The sequence below is a fragment of the Tigriopus californicus genome, chromosome 8 (genome assembly GCF_007210705.1).
Source record: "Tigriopus californicus strain San Diego chromosome 8, Tcal_SD_v2.1, whole genome shotgun sequence".
In the NCBI taxonomy this organism is placed as follows: domain Eukaryota; kingdom Metazoa; phylum Arthropoda; class Copepoda; order Harpacticoida; family Harpacticidae; genus Tigriopus; species Tigriopus californicus.
The window spans coordinates 4,934,305-4,951,898 of NC_081447.1; the positions used below are offsets into that span (position 1 = coordinate 4,934,305).

General features: G+C 42.7%; 5 protein-coding genes across 7 annotated transcripts; 3 read left to right on the plus strand and 2 right to left on the minus strand.

Moving 5' to 3' along the window:
* Positions 1 to 727: 727 nt before the first annotated feature.
* On the plus strand, positions 728 to 5,542 carry LOC131885146 (DNA polymerase epsilon subunit 2-like). Of its 2 annotated transcripts, none has more exons than XM_059233084.1 (5): positions 728 to 1,045; positions 1,525 to 1,923; positions 2,921 to 3,071; positions 3,323 to 3,644; positions 4,546 to 5,542. In XM_059233084.1, the coding sequence occupies exons 2-5, from the start codon at positions 1,714 to 1,716 to the stop codon at positions 5,438 to 5,440; spliced, it is 1,578 nt and encodes a 525-aa protein (XP_059089067.1). In that variant the 5' UTR covers positions 728 to 1,045; positions 1,525 to 1,713; the 3' UTR covers positions 5,441 to 5,542. The 2 variants fall into 2 exon arrangements, with proteins under 2 accessions (XP_059089067.1, XP_059089066.1); XM_059233083.1 differs by having other exon boundaries at positions 728 to 1,012.
* Positions 5,467 to 7,348, minus strand: LOC131885147 (pyrimidodiazepine synthase-like). 2 transcript variants are annotated; one of them, XM_059233086.1, is made up of 4 exons: positions 6,902 to 7,348; positions 6,592 to 6,814; positions 5,748 to 5,981; positions 5,467 to 5,682 (listed from the first exon to the last, which is right to left on the minus strand). In XM_059233086.1, exons 1-4 carry the CDS (start codon positions 7,135 to 7,137, stop codon positions 5,674 to 5,676), a joined length of 702 nt encoding a protein of 233 aa, XP_059089069.1. In that variant the 5' UTR covers positions 7,138 to 7,348; the 3' UTR covers positions 5,467 to 5,673. The 2 variants fall into 2 exon arrangements, with proteins under 2 accessions (XP_059089069.1, XP_059089068.1); XM_059233085.1 differs by having other exon boundaries at positions 5,467 to 5,686; positions 6,902 to 7,344.
* Positions 7,349 to 10,636: 3,288 nt separating this feature from the next.
* On the plus strand, positions 10,637 to 12,457 carry LOC131885630 (uncharacterized). The gene is made up of 4 exons (XM_059233736.1): positions 10,637 to 10,857; positions 10,946 to 11,122; positions 11,189 to 11,281; positions 11,365 to 12,457. Exons 2-4 carry the CDS (start codon positions 11,111 to 11,113, stop codon positions 12,199 to 12,201), a joined length of 942 nt encoding a protein of 313 aa, XP_059089719.1. The 5' UTR covers positions 10,637 to 10,857; positions 10,946 to 11,110; the 3' UTR covers positions 12,202 to 12,457.
* Positions 12,458 to 12,469: 12 nt separating this feature from the next.
* LOC131885624 (vacuolar protein sorting-associated protein 33A-like) lies at positions 12,470 to 15,697 on the minus strand. Its single transcript, XM_059233730.1, has 6 exons — positions 15,519 to 15,697; positions 15,127 to 15,326; positions 14,887 to 15,063; positions 14,589 to 14,817; positions 14,182 to 14,523; positions 12,470 to 13,357 (listed from the first exon to the last, which is right to left on the minus strand). Exons 1-6 carry the CDS (start codon positions 15,594 to 15,596, stop codon positions 12,578 to 12,580), a joined length of 1,806 nt encoding a protein of 601 aa, XP_059089713.1. The 5' UTR covers positions 15,597 to 15,697; the 3' UTR covers positions 12,470 to 12,577.
* A 566-nt stretch (positions 15,698 to 16,263) lies between these two features.
* LOC131885626 (speckle-type POZ protein-like) lies at positions 16,264 to 17,591 on the plus strand. Its single transcript, XM_059233732.1, has one exon. It carries the CDS (start codon positions 16,327 to 16,329, stop codon positions 17,512 to 17,514), a length of 1,188 nt encoding a protein of 395 aa, XP_059089715.1. The 5' UTR covers positions 16,264 to 16,326; the 3' UTR covers positions 17,515 to 17,591.
* The last annotated feature ends 3 nt before the right edge of the window (positions 17,592 to 17,594 follow it).

Sequence of the window (17,594 nt, forward strand, 5' to 3'; positions counted from 1 at the left end):
TTTTTTGCACAGTCAACTCGTCAGAGAATTCGCAATGAAAACTTGAGTTTGCTGAAGACGCGCAATGATTTTGTTTGCTTCGTGGCCGTTTTTATTGGTCTTGGCACGGAATCGATCGTACTGAAGTGCAAACATTGTATTTCGAGCGTTATTTAGCTTTTAAGCTGCATTATTGGAGATTGAAAATACTGACAGTTTTGCAACCCACGTCCACTTATTCTCTTGCTCGCTCGCTCCCTTTTTGCCCTCGGTTCAACCTAGTTTCGAGAACCTTCATCAACTTCAGAGTGGCCAAAATACTTGTCATAAAATTTGCCCCCCCAAAGCAAACGCTTTTCTCGCTTTCTCGTTTACTAATGGATGGCCTTGAGCACTGCATTCTCCAGCTTAAAAGTTGACCAAGTAATCCCCCACGAAATGAACATGATGTTCTTTGTTGAGCTCTCTGCATGATTGTGTATGAAACAGAAACAAAATTGTCTGCCAAAAGCGTCTTCTTCGTACCTTGGATTTCGATTCTCACCAACACATTAGCAGTATGTTCCTTTTCGTTTCCTTGGATAAGTTGAAGAAAGTTTGGAAGAAATGATCGAAAACTATCGGCGGAAATCCTGAAATGGTTACCCTGAATCTACGCACACGATCCAGTGAGTCAGTCCTTGGATAAAAAATGCTCAGAGGTGGCGTTCATGTGCTCGCAAGAAATCCGGAGCAGGTCTATAAGGTTTGGCTGGATCATCTAAAGCACCAGTTTTCTCGATCTCAGAGGAAGAACACCCCGTGCGTGGTTGCTTGGCTTGGATTCCTCTGCTCTGACGAGCAGTCTCTCTGTGCAAGTGTAAAAGTAGCTTCCATTGGCGAAGTTTCAGTGAGCGGATAGCTCTGCTGGATTGCATCGTTCCCTCCTTTTGCTCCAGTGCGGTAGCGAGGGGGCGCGCCAGCCGTGGTGGCCAGAGTGCCCTCGTTGGCCCATGACCACAATGGGCCAAGGTGGGGAGCCGTAGCTAGTGGGGTAAGACTTGGATCGCGAGGACTTGAAAGCAGGGTGGGTTGGAGGTCATTAGTTAAAATGTGCCAGTTAGTATTTGATCTAATCTGTAGGCTGATTAGCGGACCATGAATTATATTCCATTTTTAATATCTGTATTTCGCCCATCTCTCTACTTTGGATCATGTCAGATTGCATGGTGTTTGTTAACACCAAAATTGCTGAAAGGCTAGCCAAGGATGCATGGAAGTTTCGTTATCCCTGCGCAAGATGTGGAAGGAGTTAAAGTAAATTAAACTCCTTTATATACTTTAGGACATACAGGTGTGTGTGTTGATGCTGAAAATTATAAAATATGGGGAATATCAAGGCATGAACATTTAATATCCACTGTTGAAAAGGCCAATTCTAGTATTTAATGAATATTGCATAAAGAACAGATATGGAGAGAAATTGACGTGATTTTTAATAATCTTTGTCAATTGTTTGCTCCTACAAAGCTGAATCTAGATGTTACTTTACCATCACTACTTTAGGTAGTACGCCGTCGTTGAAACCTGGAGCAGAGGCTCTACTTCTAGATAGAAGAAGTTTGCATTTGCTGCGCCAGTTGAGAGTTGTGGCTGGACTCATTTGGACGCGAGTGGGGTGTGCTCTCTTGAAGATATTTTTGGGACTTTGAGGGAAAAACCATTTGTTCAGACTCGTTAGTGTTGTTTGGCGTCATGGCACCCCTCAAGTCTCAGATTCAAAATGCTTTCAAGTTGCACGGATTCCAACTTCGTCTGGATGCCAGTCGGCTCATGGAGCAGCTTTTGACCCCTCTTGAAGCTCGGGAGGCCACTGTGTGGGTGGACAAAGTCTTGGACGCTCTGGTCAAGAAGAATCTGGATTCGGTGGTGGTGGGAAAAGACTTAATTGCGGCCGTGGTTCAGGTGAGATTTAAGCCGTCTTCTACGTACGGGCACAATGAGCTCTTATTTTCATGGGAAGAACTGTTATATCATTAATTACCACATTGATCATTGGCCACGTGGTCGATCGAATCCCTTGTTAAGTTTGCGAGGGAATATTTGATGGCGGACGCACACGTCCCCAGCCCGCCTCACGCCCCATGAATTTTGCCCGCGTTTGTCCCTCCTTCGTCCCATAGAAAGCCCCGCGCTTGAACCCAAAGTCGGGTCTCGCACGCCTGCGTTCTTGCGAGCGCACGCGCTCTGACCTAGCTGCGTCCCCAGAGTGGGTCGCTTTCCCCGGGCCCTCGGTGTCTGCGGGCTGTACATCCCTCCCTTACTTAAAGCCAAATGAGCGCATCATGGCTTGGAATTTGTTCCCTTACTTGGTCGAGAATGGAACCTGATTGGCGCTTAATTTCGCGTCCAACTACGAATGCGTATACGTGGCCAAACCTGATTACTTCACTCACTCCCTAGCACTGTTACACTAGCACACTACTACTCGCATCAACTTTTACTACGAGAGTGCTCTCAGAGTCGTGGGTTGGGGAGGTAGGAGACTTGATGGCGGCCTGTCTCGGAACAGACTTGCAAGCCATGTTCCTATTGGGCTTGGCACACTTTCCAAGCATGACAGGATAGAGAAATACGCAGCTGTCTCTGCCTTTTCCTCTAGTCTTACATGCTGGGGGTTTAGCCCATGTGCTGGCTTGTTAGCGTCTCAGTTGGCCCCAGCCTTGTGTAACAGCCATCCATACTTTGCCACGAGGGGCTCCTGAACTGATGGCTGATTGGCTTAGGAGAGGGGAGCGTCGTGTATTCCTGCCAAGTTGGTGGCTGGCCAGAGAACCAAATGATACCTTTATCCAGAACTTATGACGCAAAAAGCTTGCAGTCTTTTTTGTCTCTTTGTTTGTCAAGATGGAGGTTTTAACTCTGGATTGTTGGTGATTTTAAAATTGAATTTGAATTACAGGAATGCTCTAACAGAGAAGCAGGCCTGACTGATGAAAAGCTCCTCCACATTATTGGAGCCTACGATGTTCCTCGATTCTCCTATTCTGTGGAACGGAAGAAGTACTTGCCTGATGCTTCACTGGGGCTACCTGAACCCAAGCTTTACGCTGGTAAGAACTTAACGTCTGGTTCATTCCACAGATTTGATATTGATATCTACTCGAAAACGACCAATGTCCGGGTCTGCTGTGTTGTCAAATTGTTTGCTTTCATTTCAATCTGACAATCAACAGACTTGTTGCTTTGGTTCTTGCCTCATCGCTCAAACATCATTCCAGTTTGTTATCGATTACCTTTCTGTGACCTTTCAATATGTAATTTGTAACGGCAAGTTTGAGCTATGCCCGACTTATCGTTTCAGATGCGGAAAGCAAATCTGAAATGTTCAGAGCTAGATATCAAATGCTGCAACAAAGAACTGCCCGTCATGGGCTTTTTGCTCCCACGGGTAATGCAGGAACCGTGGAACCCTCGAAGAAAACGTTTCGTCTCAAGACGATCGAGTTTTTACTGGGCACAACGGCCAAGCTGACGGACGTGATCATCTTAGGAATGGTGACTCAGATCAAACATGGAAATTATTCTTTGGAAGATCCAACTGGAGTGATCACTTTGGACCTCAGCGAGACCAAGTTTCACACGGGCCTTTACACGGAGAACTGCTTCGTCTTGCTGGAAGGATGGTAATAGTACTAATGATTCATCATTTAGGGAAACCCAGTGAATCACGTAGATTGGTCATGGAAGCACACGCGAAGTATTGACGTAAGAATGAGTCACATTTTCCACAGGTTTGGATTCTCCGAGTAAATTCGGAGGCAGGCTTTCAAAGTGAGAGGATTGGAAATTTTTGTAATGAACGTGGGCTAAGAAATTTTATGTAGGAAGACACTTCACGGGTCAATCAACTAACAAATTTGTGGACTAAATTTATCACTTTTAACACGAGAATTGTTAGTACAATCCGTGTTTAGATGAAAGGTGTGTAGTGGAGGCAGAAACTGAAATATTCAGCATAATCCCACGTGGGGTCCTGCTACTTGGTAGGCAGGCTAGGGTAATCAGCGTACAGCTTCATACTTACTGTTTCTTTGCATATATTACTCACCGATTCTATGATTCGTCAGAGAAAAAATCGCCCGTATCGAGATGGTCCTGATATTAGTTACACTGTAACTTCTACCCATCGAGGTCTAGAAGAGGCCGTCTTAGATGAAAACAAATATTACGTAAGTTGGTACAGCTGTAATGTTATGCACTTTCCAAAAGTGTTCGGAACGGAAAGAAAATGTGGCTTTGAGGTCATGCCTTAAATGACGCAGATATTTTGATGGGCTAAAGTATCGTGTTGTTTCCAGATTCTTGCAAAAAAGGCAGAACAAGAGATGTTAAAAAATGGGTATATAGATAGATTTAGACATGGCTACTGCATTGATTTATTCAAGTGTATGCCAGGTCTTCAAACTAAGGAAGAAATCAAGCTAGCTTCAGTGCTCAAAATGGCAACCCTCTTTATGACCGTTCTGTTTAGATCATTTTCTGCGTATATTTTAGAAGAGACAATGAACAAAGGTCTGCTTACAGGTATGACGAGGAAGTTTTCCATGGTACTGCTATGGGATTCCCACCGGCCGAGACTTCAGAAACGTCCCGAACCTACTTCGGTAGCCTTAACTTTTTCGGCGGGCCTTTAGAGACTTGCGCCAAGAAAAGCGAAAAGCTCTTACAGATCGAGAAACGCAACATTGACGCCATGTTCGTGTTTCTCTCCGATGTTTGGTTGGACAAGCCCGATGTCAATGAGAAACTAGGAAGATTGTTTGCTGGCTACAGCGCTATGCCACCGACGGCCTTCGTGTTGATGGGTAATTTTCTCTCTTCTCCCTACGGGAGTGACCAGGCTAAAGTTCTTAAGGAACATTTTAAAGCTTTAGGGGAAATGCTGGAAGAATTCCCAGAGCTGGTCGAGCATTCTAAATTCATTTTCGTACCCGGACCGTCAGATCCTGGTTTTACCAATATCTTTCCTAGACCCTCCATCCCCAAGTTCATTTCAGAGGATCTGGTTAAAAAGCTCCCTTCCTCGGAGTTTGTCACGAATCCCTGTCGGATTCAGTATTGCACCCGCGAAATTGTCCTGTTCCGGGAGGATATTGTCACCAAGATGTGCAGGAACTGCATTTATTTCCCCGAAAGCGGAGACATTCCATCCCACTTTGGTAAAACACTCGTGTCTCAAGGGCACTTGACGCCTCTGCCCAACCATATTTGCCCTATTTATTGGGATTACGATCGATCCATGTATCTTTATCCATTGCCGGATTTGGTGGTGGTGGGCGACAAATTTGATCCATTTGCCGCGGAACAACTGGGATGTCGGATCGTAAATCCTGGGTCGTTTGCCAAGAACGAGTTCTCTTTCAAGACTTATTTGCCACATTCCGGGGTTATAGAAGATAGCCAAATTCCGAACGAATGATGGCGAACCACCGTACAAACCAACGCTTACGCTTAAAACTGTATTTAAAGTGCCTTAATGTCGTAACTATATATACCAATATGAAAAATAGGTTCATCATAATTTAGTCGGGTTTTCCTTTTCAAACATGATATCGTAGTTCTGTTGACCTTGCGCGAATCCACGCCAAAACTCCGCGTGGTCTTTATCTTCGATTCGGTAATATCGAACAGCTTCGTCCTCGAACATTCGATTCATCCATTCTTTCTATTAGAGATTTAAAATAAAAGCACTTGTTGACCACTATTAGTTCGGGTAACCAACTCACCAGAGTCGAATCCTTTAGATCCATGTTAGACAATTGAGCAAATCCATTGAAACGTTCAAACCATGGCCAAATGGAGTAATCCACCATTCCCGGAGAGAATCCTCCGAAAAAGCTTGTTCCTCGGGATCTCAATTCATTGCCAAGAATCTGGAGGCCACCTTGAACTTGGCTCTTCACTTTTTCGAGGTCTTCTTGGGTCTGTACCTTGAGCAATCCGTGTAATGGTCCATAGAACTAGAAAAGCATTCAAATCTAATTAATGTAGGGCGATTTCAATCTCTATCTAAGAGAGCACTGCTTAAGAACAAGACAAAAAAATGTATCTTTAGGGAAAATAGGATGGCCAATTATATCCAAACAAAAATTGACGTTTTAGACGTAAAAATCTAAGGGTATGTGTAGTCAGAGCTTACCCCCAAGATATAGCAACATTTCTTGAAATATGAACAACTATCTAAACTAAGCCTTGGGCAGTATTCCACTTTGATAATGAAGGATACTTTTAAACAAGTCAATTATTTTTCTCCAAGACATGATTATATGTGACATTGTGATCCCCTGGCTATTAAAACTTTGGCAAACAAACAAAGCCAATCGAAGCTCAGTTCATTTCGTGGTTTGTTAGTGCATTCTCTTTTCGTCTCTAATTTTTAAGAGTACAAATTAAACTTGGATTTTGAAAAGGAATAGCTTGAATTTCGCGCAATTCAAAGGTACACGTGGCAAGTAAGATTGTGTATGTAGTTAAAGTAATTCAATTGCAAGTAAAGAACCAATATTTTTTAGACTGATCCACCCCAAAATTAATTTCCTTTCGTGTTCAAATAGTCTGAAAATGCCTTACAAATTTAGATCGCTCAACGAGTAGTTTATCCATGGCCCTTTCTACAGGCGAATCTCCAAGTAACCTTTTGGTCTCCGGATGTTCCTCCTCCAGAAAATCGTCGCAAATCAGACTTTCATAAATGACGGTCGAGCCTTTCACCAAAGTAGGGACTTTGCCCAAGGGGTTGATGGCCAAGAACCAGCCTGGTTTATTCTTCAAGTCAATGTTGATATTTTCAAATCTGCAAGACAAGTCTAAGAATGTAAGATTGAAAGATTGAAATTCTAATCGATGCTGAATACTGTTGACTCTGTCGATCTTTACTCACGGTATCTGTTTGGCCAGTAAAAAGAGGACTGTTCTTTGAGCATAGGGACAAAATCTCATGTTGAAGACCGTGTACACTTCGGGATTGATCGAGGGCATGGGATCATTGGCCCCCAAATGGCGACTGTTCATGTTGTTTAACAGGGATGGAGACCAAGAAGACATCCTGAAACCGATTGAACCACTGGAGCAAAATTGAGCTCGAAGAAATGGGCCTAATCTCGATGATAAAGCCATGATTGTTTTCGTGGGTGAACCTTGATCCTTTTGGTTAATATATCAGACTCTCAGTTAAGCAGAGACTAGCTTTGTTATGAATAAGGTCGGAGATTCGAAAGAAAATGTTGCGTCAAGGTCAAAGCTAAGACATGCTTAATTGTCTGACCTTAACTAAAAACAGCATGTTTGAAAAGTTAGCATAAATTGTCAGTAGAGTCACATTTCGATTTAACAATAATTCGCGAATTAACAATATCTGTTGGGGAAAGAGAACTCTTTACTACGTATTTAGTGGATCTCAAATTAACCATAATCTCGAATTAATATTATTTTCTTGGGAAACCGAGCATATTGTTAAATTGAGATCCGATTTCCCGATTGCAATTGTCAATACTTTGTGAGTTGTGACTTTCAGACATGAAAAGCTTTAATCGTTCAAGAGAGAAATATTGCACTTTCTTTATTCTTTAAATTACAGGTATTTCTTTACTCTTCTACATCAATCAAAAAATGCAACAAGGCGTTCTAAATAGTGCCAAAATGAAAGTTATTGGTTAAGGACAGGCCTAAAATTAATTTTTGAGCCACAATACGTTGAAGAAATATGTTGTGAATAAAGGGAAAAGGGTGGCATTTTTAGGATGTGATTTTTCCAAGCGGAAAGTAACATCAACATCTCCATGGACTTCTAAACAACAAATTTCGTTATCATAACTTACGGTACTTCCAAACAAGGTCTTCTTGATATCAATGATATGTCTAAGTACATGTTTTTGTTTAAAATAATGAATTGCTGGCGTTGCAAGTTTAAAGACGAAAAAAACTGAAAGAATATTGGGTCTTGAAACATTTTACAAACTTTTTTTAAAGTTCCACCTTGTTCATAGTTTGGTTCTTTTTTATATCATTTATACTCAATAATTCCTAATGGTCGGAAAATAGGTTCAGTTTTCAGCCAAAATAAGACAAATCAGCATATAAAAAAGGTCCAATTGACGAACTTTTTTCTTCTAGAATGGCATTTGATTCGAGTTTTTGTGTGGTTTATATGATGTTGAATATTGTTTTGTCACAAACATGTTGCTCATTAATTTGAGACCTTGCCTGAAAAGCAACCAATTAGGACGAAGAGTAATGCAGACCTAAAACTGCAAAGTCCAGCCGACTTCAACCTTTTCCTTTATCATGAATTGCATGCTTCAGCAACAATTTTCCACTCATTCTTTTAAGCTACCTCTGAAACATTTTGAGATTCTCCGATTTGCCTTGTTTCAATAATCTTGTTCGTGATTTGAGTAGCGTAGCTGACTTGTGTTTCTCGAGACTGGACGAGAAGTTTATCAGATAGCAAAACCATCGACGATTGTGATGCCGTAAATCGAGGACAACTTTCGTGTGATTTTTATCTTAGGATATAGGACATCTTAGGAGTTCAAGGTGAAATAAGGTTCTGGCCCAAGTTGTTGCGAATCGATGAAGATCAGGATAGGTTGCTTAAGATGAAAACAAGTCATCACGGCATGTGAAGTATGCCTGATGAATTAGACAGACTCCTCGTCAGACCAATCAATGTCCAAACATGCATGATTCCTATTGACCCAAAGAATGTGTCAATCGCCTTTTTGTTAGGTAGGGTCAGAACGTGTGTTTAGTGGACATGAAGGCTTATGATTCATGTGGGACGTGACTCAGTCATTCGACCAATATGAACACCTTAAATACTCACATTTCAGCAAAGACATTCTTCGCAAAATAAATTATTGTCTTTTCAATACTTGTATTAGGAAGGATACATAATTGCATGCAAAACTGACTGCAATATTGCTTGGTTATCATTCTACCAAAAATAAAATGACAAATGGCTGAACTGGCTGAACTGGCAACCACGTACCCTTTTGGGTCCCTTCATTGTATTTTGTCTCATTATTACTAACACCATTTTGACGTAATTTCTTTACCAATAGTTAACTGAAAAAGTTGAGTCATTGACCAATGACCAACATTAAATTTAGAGGCATAACAGCCACTCTTAGATTGTCTTTCTGGATCCTAAAATAGTAATCATTACCATCAAATAAAATGTCAGAATACCAAAAAATATGTGGGCAAATCAATGTCATGCAGAATGATTTATGTCAGTACTCGCATGTCGTGAATTGAACAAAATGAATTAAAGAGATGAAGAAAAAAATAAGTACAGAATATAAGGCAAATGAAGAATATATTGTTCCCCTTGTTAAGACTGCACTATTGCATGACTAACATTTATTGAAAGTTAAAGGCAGCCTCAAAAGAATCAAAGTGCAAACCATGTGCATATCTGTCATATCCTTAGGTTAACTGAGAAACTGTCAATCCCGAAATTGAACATTTGGAGTTAACATACAAATACAATGGGCTTTTATTTGTAAAATTCTCCTTTGAGTTCAACCATAGATATCACAAACATTTTTCTCTTTAATGAATGGGTATTACATTGAGAAAATTATATTTCATGAGGATTTTATGTTTGCGTTTGCGTTGATGCAATCTTTCAATTGAAAGTTGTTCCATTTTCTTTTGAAATGACCTGTACATATAAAGTCAGTTAAGCTGATTAAGTAGATTAATTCTGAATTATCATAGGAAGAATGCTCACAATTTCTTGGGCATGGAGCCAACCCTCCTAGCACTTAGGCATTTGGGGTAAATTAGATGTCACTCCAATTTTGTGGTGGTTCTTAGAAAAAACTCATTAATGATATGGTCATTCCACAATTCGCAGACGTTCATGTTTCTGTCATTTTTATGCTATAATTACTAAAGGAAAATGATTCCACGCGATTAGTTTGAACTTTGAAGCAGGAAGATTTGTTTTATTGCTTACCCAGGATTAATTAAGGAAATCTGAACACCCTAATTCATGTTTGAAACTGTACCTGAAAAAAATCCTACTTTCGCACGTTTTAGGTTATAGCACCAATACCTGTTTTGTTGTTGACTTAGTACAACAAAATCTAACATGCTTGTTATAAAGGATAGGAAAAAAACATTATTTCATAAAAATGTTTCATATTTGTTTTCATAATATTTTCATATTGTCACCTTCTGCCAAAATAAGGTGCAAAAACGTAGAAAAAAGTCATCAAAAGATAAAACAAAGTATTTCAAATAGCTATTTAAGTACTTTGTAGTTTTCAAATGCAAAAAAATGGTAATCAATTTTCTCCTAGCTGATAAGAGCAGATTCAACTCATTTTTAGATTTGTTTGTTCAATGTGTGTATAACTGTTTCAAATGGCAGTTTTCAGATATTTCCTCCATAACATCCTTCAATTTTCCCCCAATTTCTTGTTATCTCCTTATTTCATTGGTAAATTAATGACAAACATTTTTTTGCTGAAAATTGAACGCAGGAGTGTAAAACTTAGTTTGACCTAAATATGACCTACATTCTGATGCCTGCTCATTGTATTCATTGTTATCTAAAACTATCTCGCTTTTGCTCAAAAAAAGCACATCTTTACTCAAAAATGTGACTATATCAAAATTTGTTGAATGGAAACTTCACAATTCAAATATTTTTAGTGATGAGTAATATGATGGAAAAATAACTATAAATAAAATCATCGTCTATGAATCGAACAACACTAACTTTAAGTTTGCATGAGGGCAACAAAACACTGAGCGTCATAGTCTCACATCGATTCGGAAGATCCTCGATCAAGTCCTGATGATGCTTCTAAATGTCAACTCCCGGTCAGTTTTCATGCCTTTGACGGAAACATGCTTAAAGCGCAAGAATCATCTTCACGTGTATCCAACGAGATCACTATGTACTTTTCAGAAGCATGTATGTCGACGATATCGCGAATAGGAATCTCGGTGAGTCCTCTCCGGACTCAAGCCAACTCAAAGTTGGAAGGAATTTCATATAAATAGAACCCAAGCCGATGGTGGTTCATCTCAGTCTCTTCCTAGTCTTTGGATAGTCAGGTTTGCAAGTTTCATCATGGCTTTTAAAGTAAGAACCCTTTAAGAGAAGATGGCATGGATCCTCAGCTCATCAAGAGCTCTTGTCTACTTTCAGTTGATTTTGTTGGCCATCTGTTTGGCAATGACCTCGGCCCGGCCTCAAGTCGACAGCAACGGCAACGACGGAGCCCAAGGGCCAATGTTTGATGTAAATTTTTATTATTTACCCATCTATTCATCCGGCTTGTTCCATTTCATCGTTATGATCATCATGATTATCCATCTTTTCAGCCCAACCCAGTGTACAACTTTGCCTATCAAGTGGCGGATGAGGATAGCCAAAATTACATGACACAGGAGGAGAGTCGGGATGGCGAGAATGTGACTGGAAAATATTCTTATGTGGATCCCAATGGAGCTTTGGTCACGGTTACTTATCAAGCTGGAGTCATGGGTTATACAGAGGAGAGAACCTTGCAAGAGAATTTCGTGACCATCCGTAATCGACCTCAAACGACCCGGTCGTCTACTACGTCATCCACGTTCGAGTCCGGATCTGGTTCCGTTTCAAGTAGCGTCTCTAACACAAGATCTGGATCTGGATCTGTTTCCGGTAGCATCTCTAATTCTGGATCCGGATCCCTTTCGAGTAGTGTCTTCAGCTCTGGATCTGGATCCATCTCTGGGAGTGTCTCCAACTCCCGCCGGACTTCCAATTCTGGCACGGGATCAACTCGATTCGGCTCAGTGAACTCCAGTTCTGGATCTTCTCGCTTTGGCGCCAACACTCGGGATTCTACTTCAACCACCACCACAACCACTACAATCGATAACGGCAGCAACGAAGGCCTTGTTTCCCAAGTGAGCACGGCTGTTGAACCCGCCGTCCAACAAGTCGTCTCCACCCAATCTAGCACCTCTTCTTCTGAAGGGACCAGTGATCTGGTGGCCAGGATCATTGCCCAATTGACTCCATTTATCCAGCAAACCGTCTCAAACTCGTTGGACACGCCCAGTTCCAATAACCAACAGACCACAACTACCACTACTCGGCGCATTCAGAGCACACCCGTGGTGATCACCCGCCCCATTGGTTCGTCTGGACCGGCTCGATCCCTGGCGAACTAAGGCGTCTTCTTTGTTCTCAGAGAATCCCTTGCCAGCTCCACAAAATTTCGAAATATGAGCTCTTCTGGAGCTGAGAGTATCTTTGGAGTGTTTTTAGAATGACTTCAGTTCCAGTACGGGGTAATATTTATGATTTTTGGTTGTGGAGGGACTTTTGTATAATGATGAATATGATGATGATATTTGTGAACGTTTTCAAGGCGAACGTATTTCTTAACATTGATCTAATTTGTAAGCTCAATAAATAAAGCTTGTACTTAAAACAAAATACATGTGGTCTGATTTTAATAACAATTGATCGCGTTTTCACTTGATATGTGAATTATATGGTTTTTTAAGGAGATAATAAGAATAATCTACTTCACTCCTCAAGGGGTTAAACAAACCGAGGAGCAAGATTGTCGTCCACTTGAGTCATGAGGGATTCCACGAAAGTGTCTCCATTGATCAAAGCCGTGGTAGCCACGAGAAACTCGGTGTTGGATTCCTCACGCTGTGACAGGAATCTGAGGGCTGAGATCTCGGCAAAAGTACACCCACCCACGAATAAGACCAACGTGGTGGCCTGGTGGTTTTCGTCCTTTACTTTCTTCAGATTGGCTGGAACGTTTTGCGTTTCCGCCACAGTTGGTCCGGGAAGCAATTCGAGGACATCCTTGATGGATTGCCAACCCGGATGGGCGAAATTCTGAACGAGTCTGACTGACAAAGGGGCGTACACACTGTGCACGTACGCGATATCACTCGGATCCTGTTCGTCCGTATCGTCCATGGTCAGATTGAGGCGTTTCCGCAAAACTGGATAATTTCGCGACACTTGGGATTGCAAGTTCAGCAATCCCAGCCGTTCGAGACTTTGCAGGGTCAATAAATGCTTGTAACCGTAGGTTTGGAGGATGAGTCTTCGATAGTGCTCCAAGATCTTGGGTTTGACCCCGGAGTTGACCACATTTTGAAGACATATCAGTCGGAGGACCTTGACAATCTCCTCCTCGTGACAACAGGCGTCTTCTAGATAATCGAGAGGACGATCGGCATTCTGAAAGTTCACCAACTCTTGCTCCACTTGGAGATTTTCCAGAAAGCGCCGGTCGTCTGTGGCCTTTTTCACCAACTCGGCTATGGTCGTGTGGATCGATAAAGACTGTTTCAGAATCTGAGAGGAAACAAAGAGCCGGCGAGTCATCATTAGGGCTGTTCAAGGAATGCAATCAAAATTGGGGAGAAATGCATATTACAAAGAAATAACACGGGTAAAAAATGCGAGAAGTGCAGACATGTTTTGCTCTGTTAACTTTTTTTGACAGAAGCAACAGCAAAGTGATAACAAAAAAAAGCAAAAAAAAAATACGTAAAAAAAAAAAACTGCAAGCCATAAAAAAAAGGTTACGAAAGGCTTCTACAGAAGCACTGTACTGAATTATTATAAGGGATTATTTCGTGCTTAAATTGCGCTACGAAGCCGCGCCCAAAGAGCAATGTAAATCAAGTTTTCTCTTCGAACAAAAAACAGCTTGAGCTATCCTGAAATTTTGAATGATTTTGCCTCAGAGCAGGGCAAAACGTTGGTCCTTAAGTAATTCATATCAATAAATTTGACACATCAACTCTGCATGCCCAAAGAAGGGAAATAAATAATCTTCTAATTAATGTTTTGCCCCATGTATTGGAAAAGAGTAAAGTATATGCCACATATTCAAGGCTTGATGGTGAAAAGATTGCGCAAAATGCAAGACAGGAGAAATTATTTGAGACAATAAATAGCAAAGTTACTGAACCGCGCAAAAGAGAAAACAATGTTTGACAAAAAAAACACTACAGCGAAAAATTTATGCAAAAACTCAACTTTGGGCCAAAACGGTGGAAAAGGCAAGAAGTGCAAAAAGATCGGAAAAAGTGGCGAAAATGCATTTCCAGCATTGAGTAGCCCGCCCTTTCTTTATTTTTCATCATGATCCAGTTTTAAGTGAAACGTCTTACCTTCATTTGGGGAAGCTTGTCGACGAAAGACTTGAGCTCCTGAACGGTTTTGGCCTCGTGTCGTTCTTCAAATTGCGAAGACACGTATTTCGCTTTCTTGCTCAATGTGGGACCAACAGCGTTGAAGTTCTTGTCCCGCAACTCACAGAACATGTCTTCGCCCGAATGAAGGGGAATAGTCTTCATTTCGAATGGATCCGGATCGTCGAAATCGTCGTTGGGCGAATCTGGAGCCTTGAATTTATGCGCGGGCAAACGAACGGAATTGAACTTGATGCCAAACGTCTCGTCAATGAGACCCTCGTAGGTCAATTGGGTCAGGAATGGTGTTATCAAATCGATCTAAGAAAATAGCCACGTCTTAGATACTAGTCTCAGCCTAAGTGTCATTGGCCCGGAGTACATACTTGTCGGTCGATAATGATGAGGCTGTCGATTTTTCCAATGACGGGATTTTCGTGGGCTATAGATTCTTTCCGCATTTGAACCATGAACTCGTAGACTTGGCGAGCGGCTGGGCCTTTTCCGTACACCTTAGGAATCACGCCGAAGACAGATTGAAGGGCGAGGATGCCTTTGGCCACGCGATTTAAGCACGTGGGATCGTCGTTCAGATGGTAATCACGGAACACCGACCTAAACCAAAAAATACATGATTCAAAGCATCCAGGGTGGAGATTCAGGTCAAGCGACCACGGAGCTCACCTGTTCTCCATGGAGATGACATCAATATCCAAGGGAAACCAAAATAACGAGAGCTCGTCCAAGAAGGTGAACGAGCCAAAGACTTCCTTCTCCTTGAGCCGCATTTCGCACAACAACGACCGCTGAGGCACGAACATGATGTGGAATTCCGCTCGCGTGCCATGAGCACTTTCTTCCCTAAACGAATTCCCCAAATATCTTTAAACAATGTCCCCATTTCAAGTGTGCCGCTTCCCTCACCGCTGAACATTGTCGGCCACGGCATCCATGAGATGTACGTCCGGTCGCACCATGAAGACCACATTGTCAAACTGCCCCAAGTCCACGGGCAATCGACCCGCTTTGAGTGGGACCATCTTGTCCACTTGTCGCTCTCGGAGGACCGAGTGCTTGGCAATCAGATCCAACGGGGCCGTCAAGCCTTCGTCCCACACCAAAACCTAGGGAAGCATAATCGGTCAACAGTTTCCCAAAGTATGTTTGACCAAACCTGGCACCAAAGGCACATCCAGGCCTTTGTTCATGATTGATCTAAGGTAACCATGGCGTCTTTTCTTTGTCCTAATGCTCAATCCTTGAGCTGTAATTTCTCCTAGTCCAAATATGGGGATCAAGCTGGCGGGTTGTTTTACCTTGGTGCCTGCATACTTGTCCAGATGATCAAGTAACTCCCGGCGGGCCAAATCCCGTAAAAGGTCAAATTGAATCATGGTCCAGCCTCTCGCCTCCCGGATTGTCGCTTGATCCCTGCCCCCGTTCTAGGCTAAATACTCAATTGCCATTGAGAGTGAAACAAGGAGGAGGATTGTTGACATTCAACTAAGAGGTTGCGTGATGTCATGTTGTCGATGGCTTCAGGGTAAGGTATTCTTCCAATGCTTATCGCTTTAGGTCGGTTATAATGCCCAGCTCTCTACAGCACGGACACATTATTGACTTAAATTAACCCATCCACTTATTTACAGACAATTTCAAAGTACTTGATTAATCTAAATTGGTTGCAGACTTACAATATATTGGGTAACTGACGCCAATTTGACCCTATCCAGACGAAGAACCAAAATATCGGTTCTTCTTCTCGTTGTTGATGCACTGACTTCGAACCTATTTTTTACACACAGAGAGTTCGGAGGTAGCGTAGGTCAGGCGGAAAGTTTTTATATCTGCACCCTGACCTAGAAACTCAAACGCATCAATTTTTATTGAATCGTAAAGTATATCCACAAACTTGGCCAGCCTTAGACATCTCTTTATGTCTTTGATCCAGACCTAACGTATGCCCGGGCCCGAGCTTTGGCGTGGTGAGAAAGCCAACCAGATTCTGCCTGGCGCTCTCGCAATAATACTAAGAGTACTCACACAACCTCCACCATTGACTGTCGGTATAAAAAGTGCATTTACTATCGGAAGACTAAATGCTCAAGGAGTAAAAGGACTGAAATGATGTGGAATGGAGGAGGCGTGTTCAGCCACAGTCGGAGTAGCACGCCCAAGAACTCTCGTCTCTCGCATCCCATCACGCTGGGCAAGCACGATTGGACCATCGAAGACTTCATGACCCGCGACGAGGGCGTGGGCGTGTCCCTCAATACCAAGTTCACCGTTCCGGCCCATGAGGTCAAATCCGGCGCGTTGGTCGAGACCATTTGGCGAATCAAGGTGTATCCGCGTGGATGCGATGCCGATCACGCCAACTACGCCTCCATCTTCATCAATCAGGTGGCCGGACCACCGGTTTGGGTCAAATATACCTTTTGCATCCTGGGTCCGCCCAACAATCTGGGCCCCAATCCGGGTTTGAACGACCCGTTTCGAATGCAAGCCGTGGAACACAACGCCCATGTGGGCTCGGTGCAGTTTCTGGCCGATCGGCGGAAGAGTTCGCGGGGCTGGAAGAAATTCATCGGATTGGCCATGCTCCGAGCCCCGAATAATCCGTTTTTGCAGGATCACAGCCTGGTCATCCGATGTCGGGTCGAGTTGGAATGTCGGGATCAATTACATCCGGAAGCCAGCACGCCCGATAATGCGGGCGGGGGTAGTATGGCCAGCCCGTTGACCACGAGCGGTCCCATGCGTTGGACCGGTGGGTGTGGCGGGGTGGGACGAGAGGGTCGCACATTCATGGACGAAATGAAGTACACGGATGTGTCGTTGGTGTGTGAAGAACGGGAATTCCCGTGTCACAAATACATGTTGGCTCGGAAATCGGACGTGTTCGATGCCATGTTTAGTCACGAATTCAAAGAGTCCTTGTCCAATCGGGTCCTGATCACGGACTTGAGCTCGGAAGCCGTGTTGGAGATGTTGCGGTTCATGTACACCAATCGGGTGGTTCATTTGGAACGGATCAATCGGAAACTGTTTGCCGCGGCTGATAAATACAATATTGGCGAGTTAAAGGACACGTGTGAAAAGTCCCTGTGTTCCAATATGAGTATCGACAACGTTTGCTCGCTGTTATTGTTTGCCCGTGATCGAATGGCCGAGCAATTGAAGAAGAAAGCCATTGAGTTCATCTCTCGGAACTCAGTGGACGTGACCAACTCTGTGGGTTGGAAAGATCTCGTTCACGAACCCGCTCTCGTCACGGAAGTTGTTCAAGCCATGGGACCGAAATACATGTGAAACCCGTCAATCACGTCTGACTCTGTCAAAATTTCTAGAAAGGTTTAATCGTTGGAGTGCCTTATTTTCATTGCAGAGCC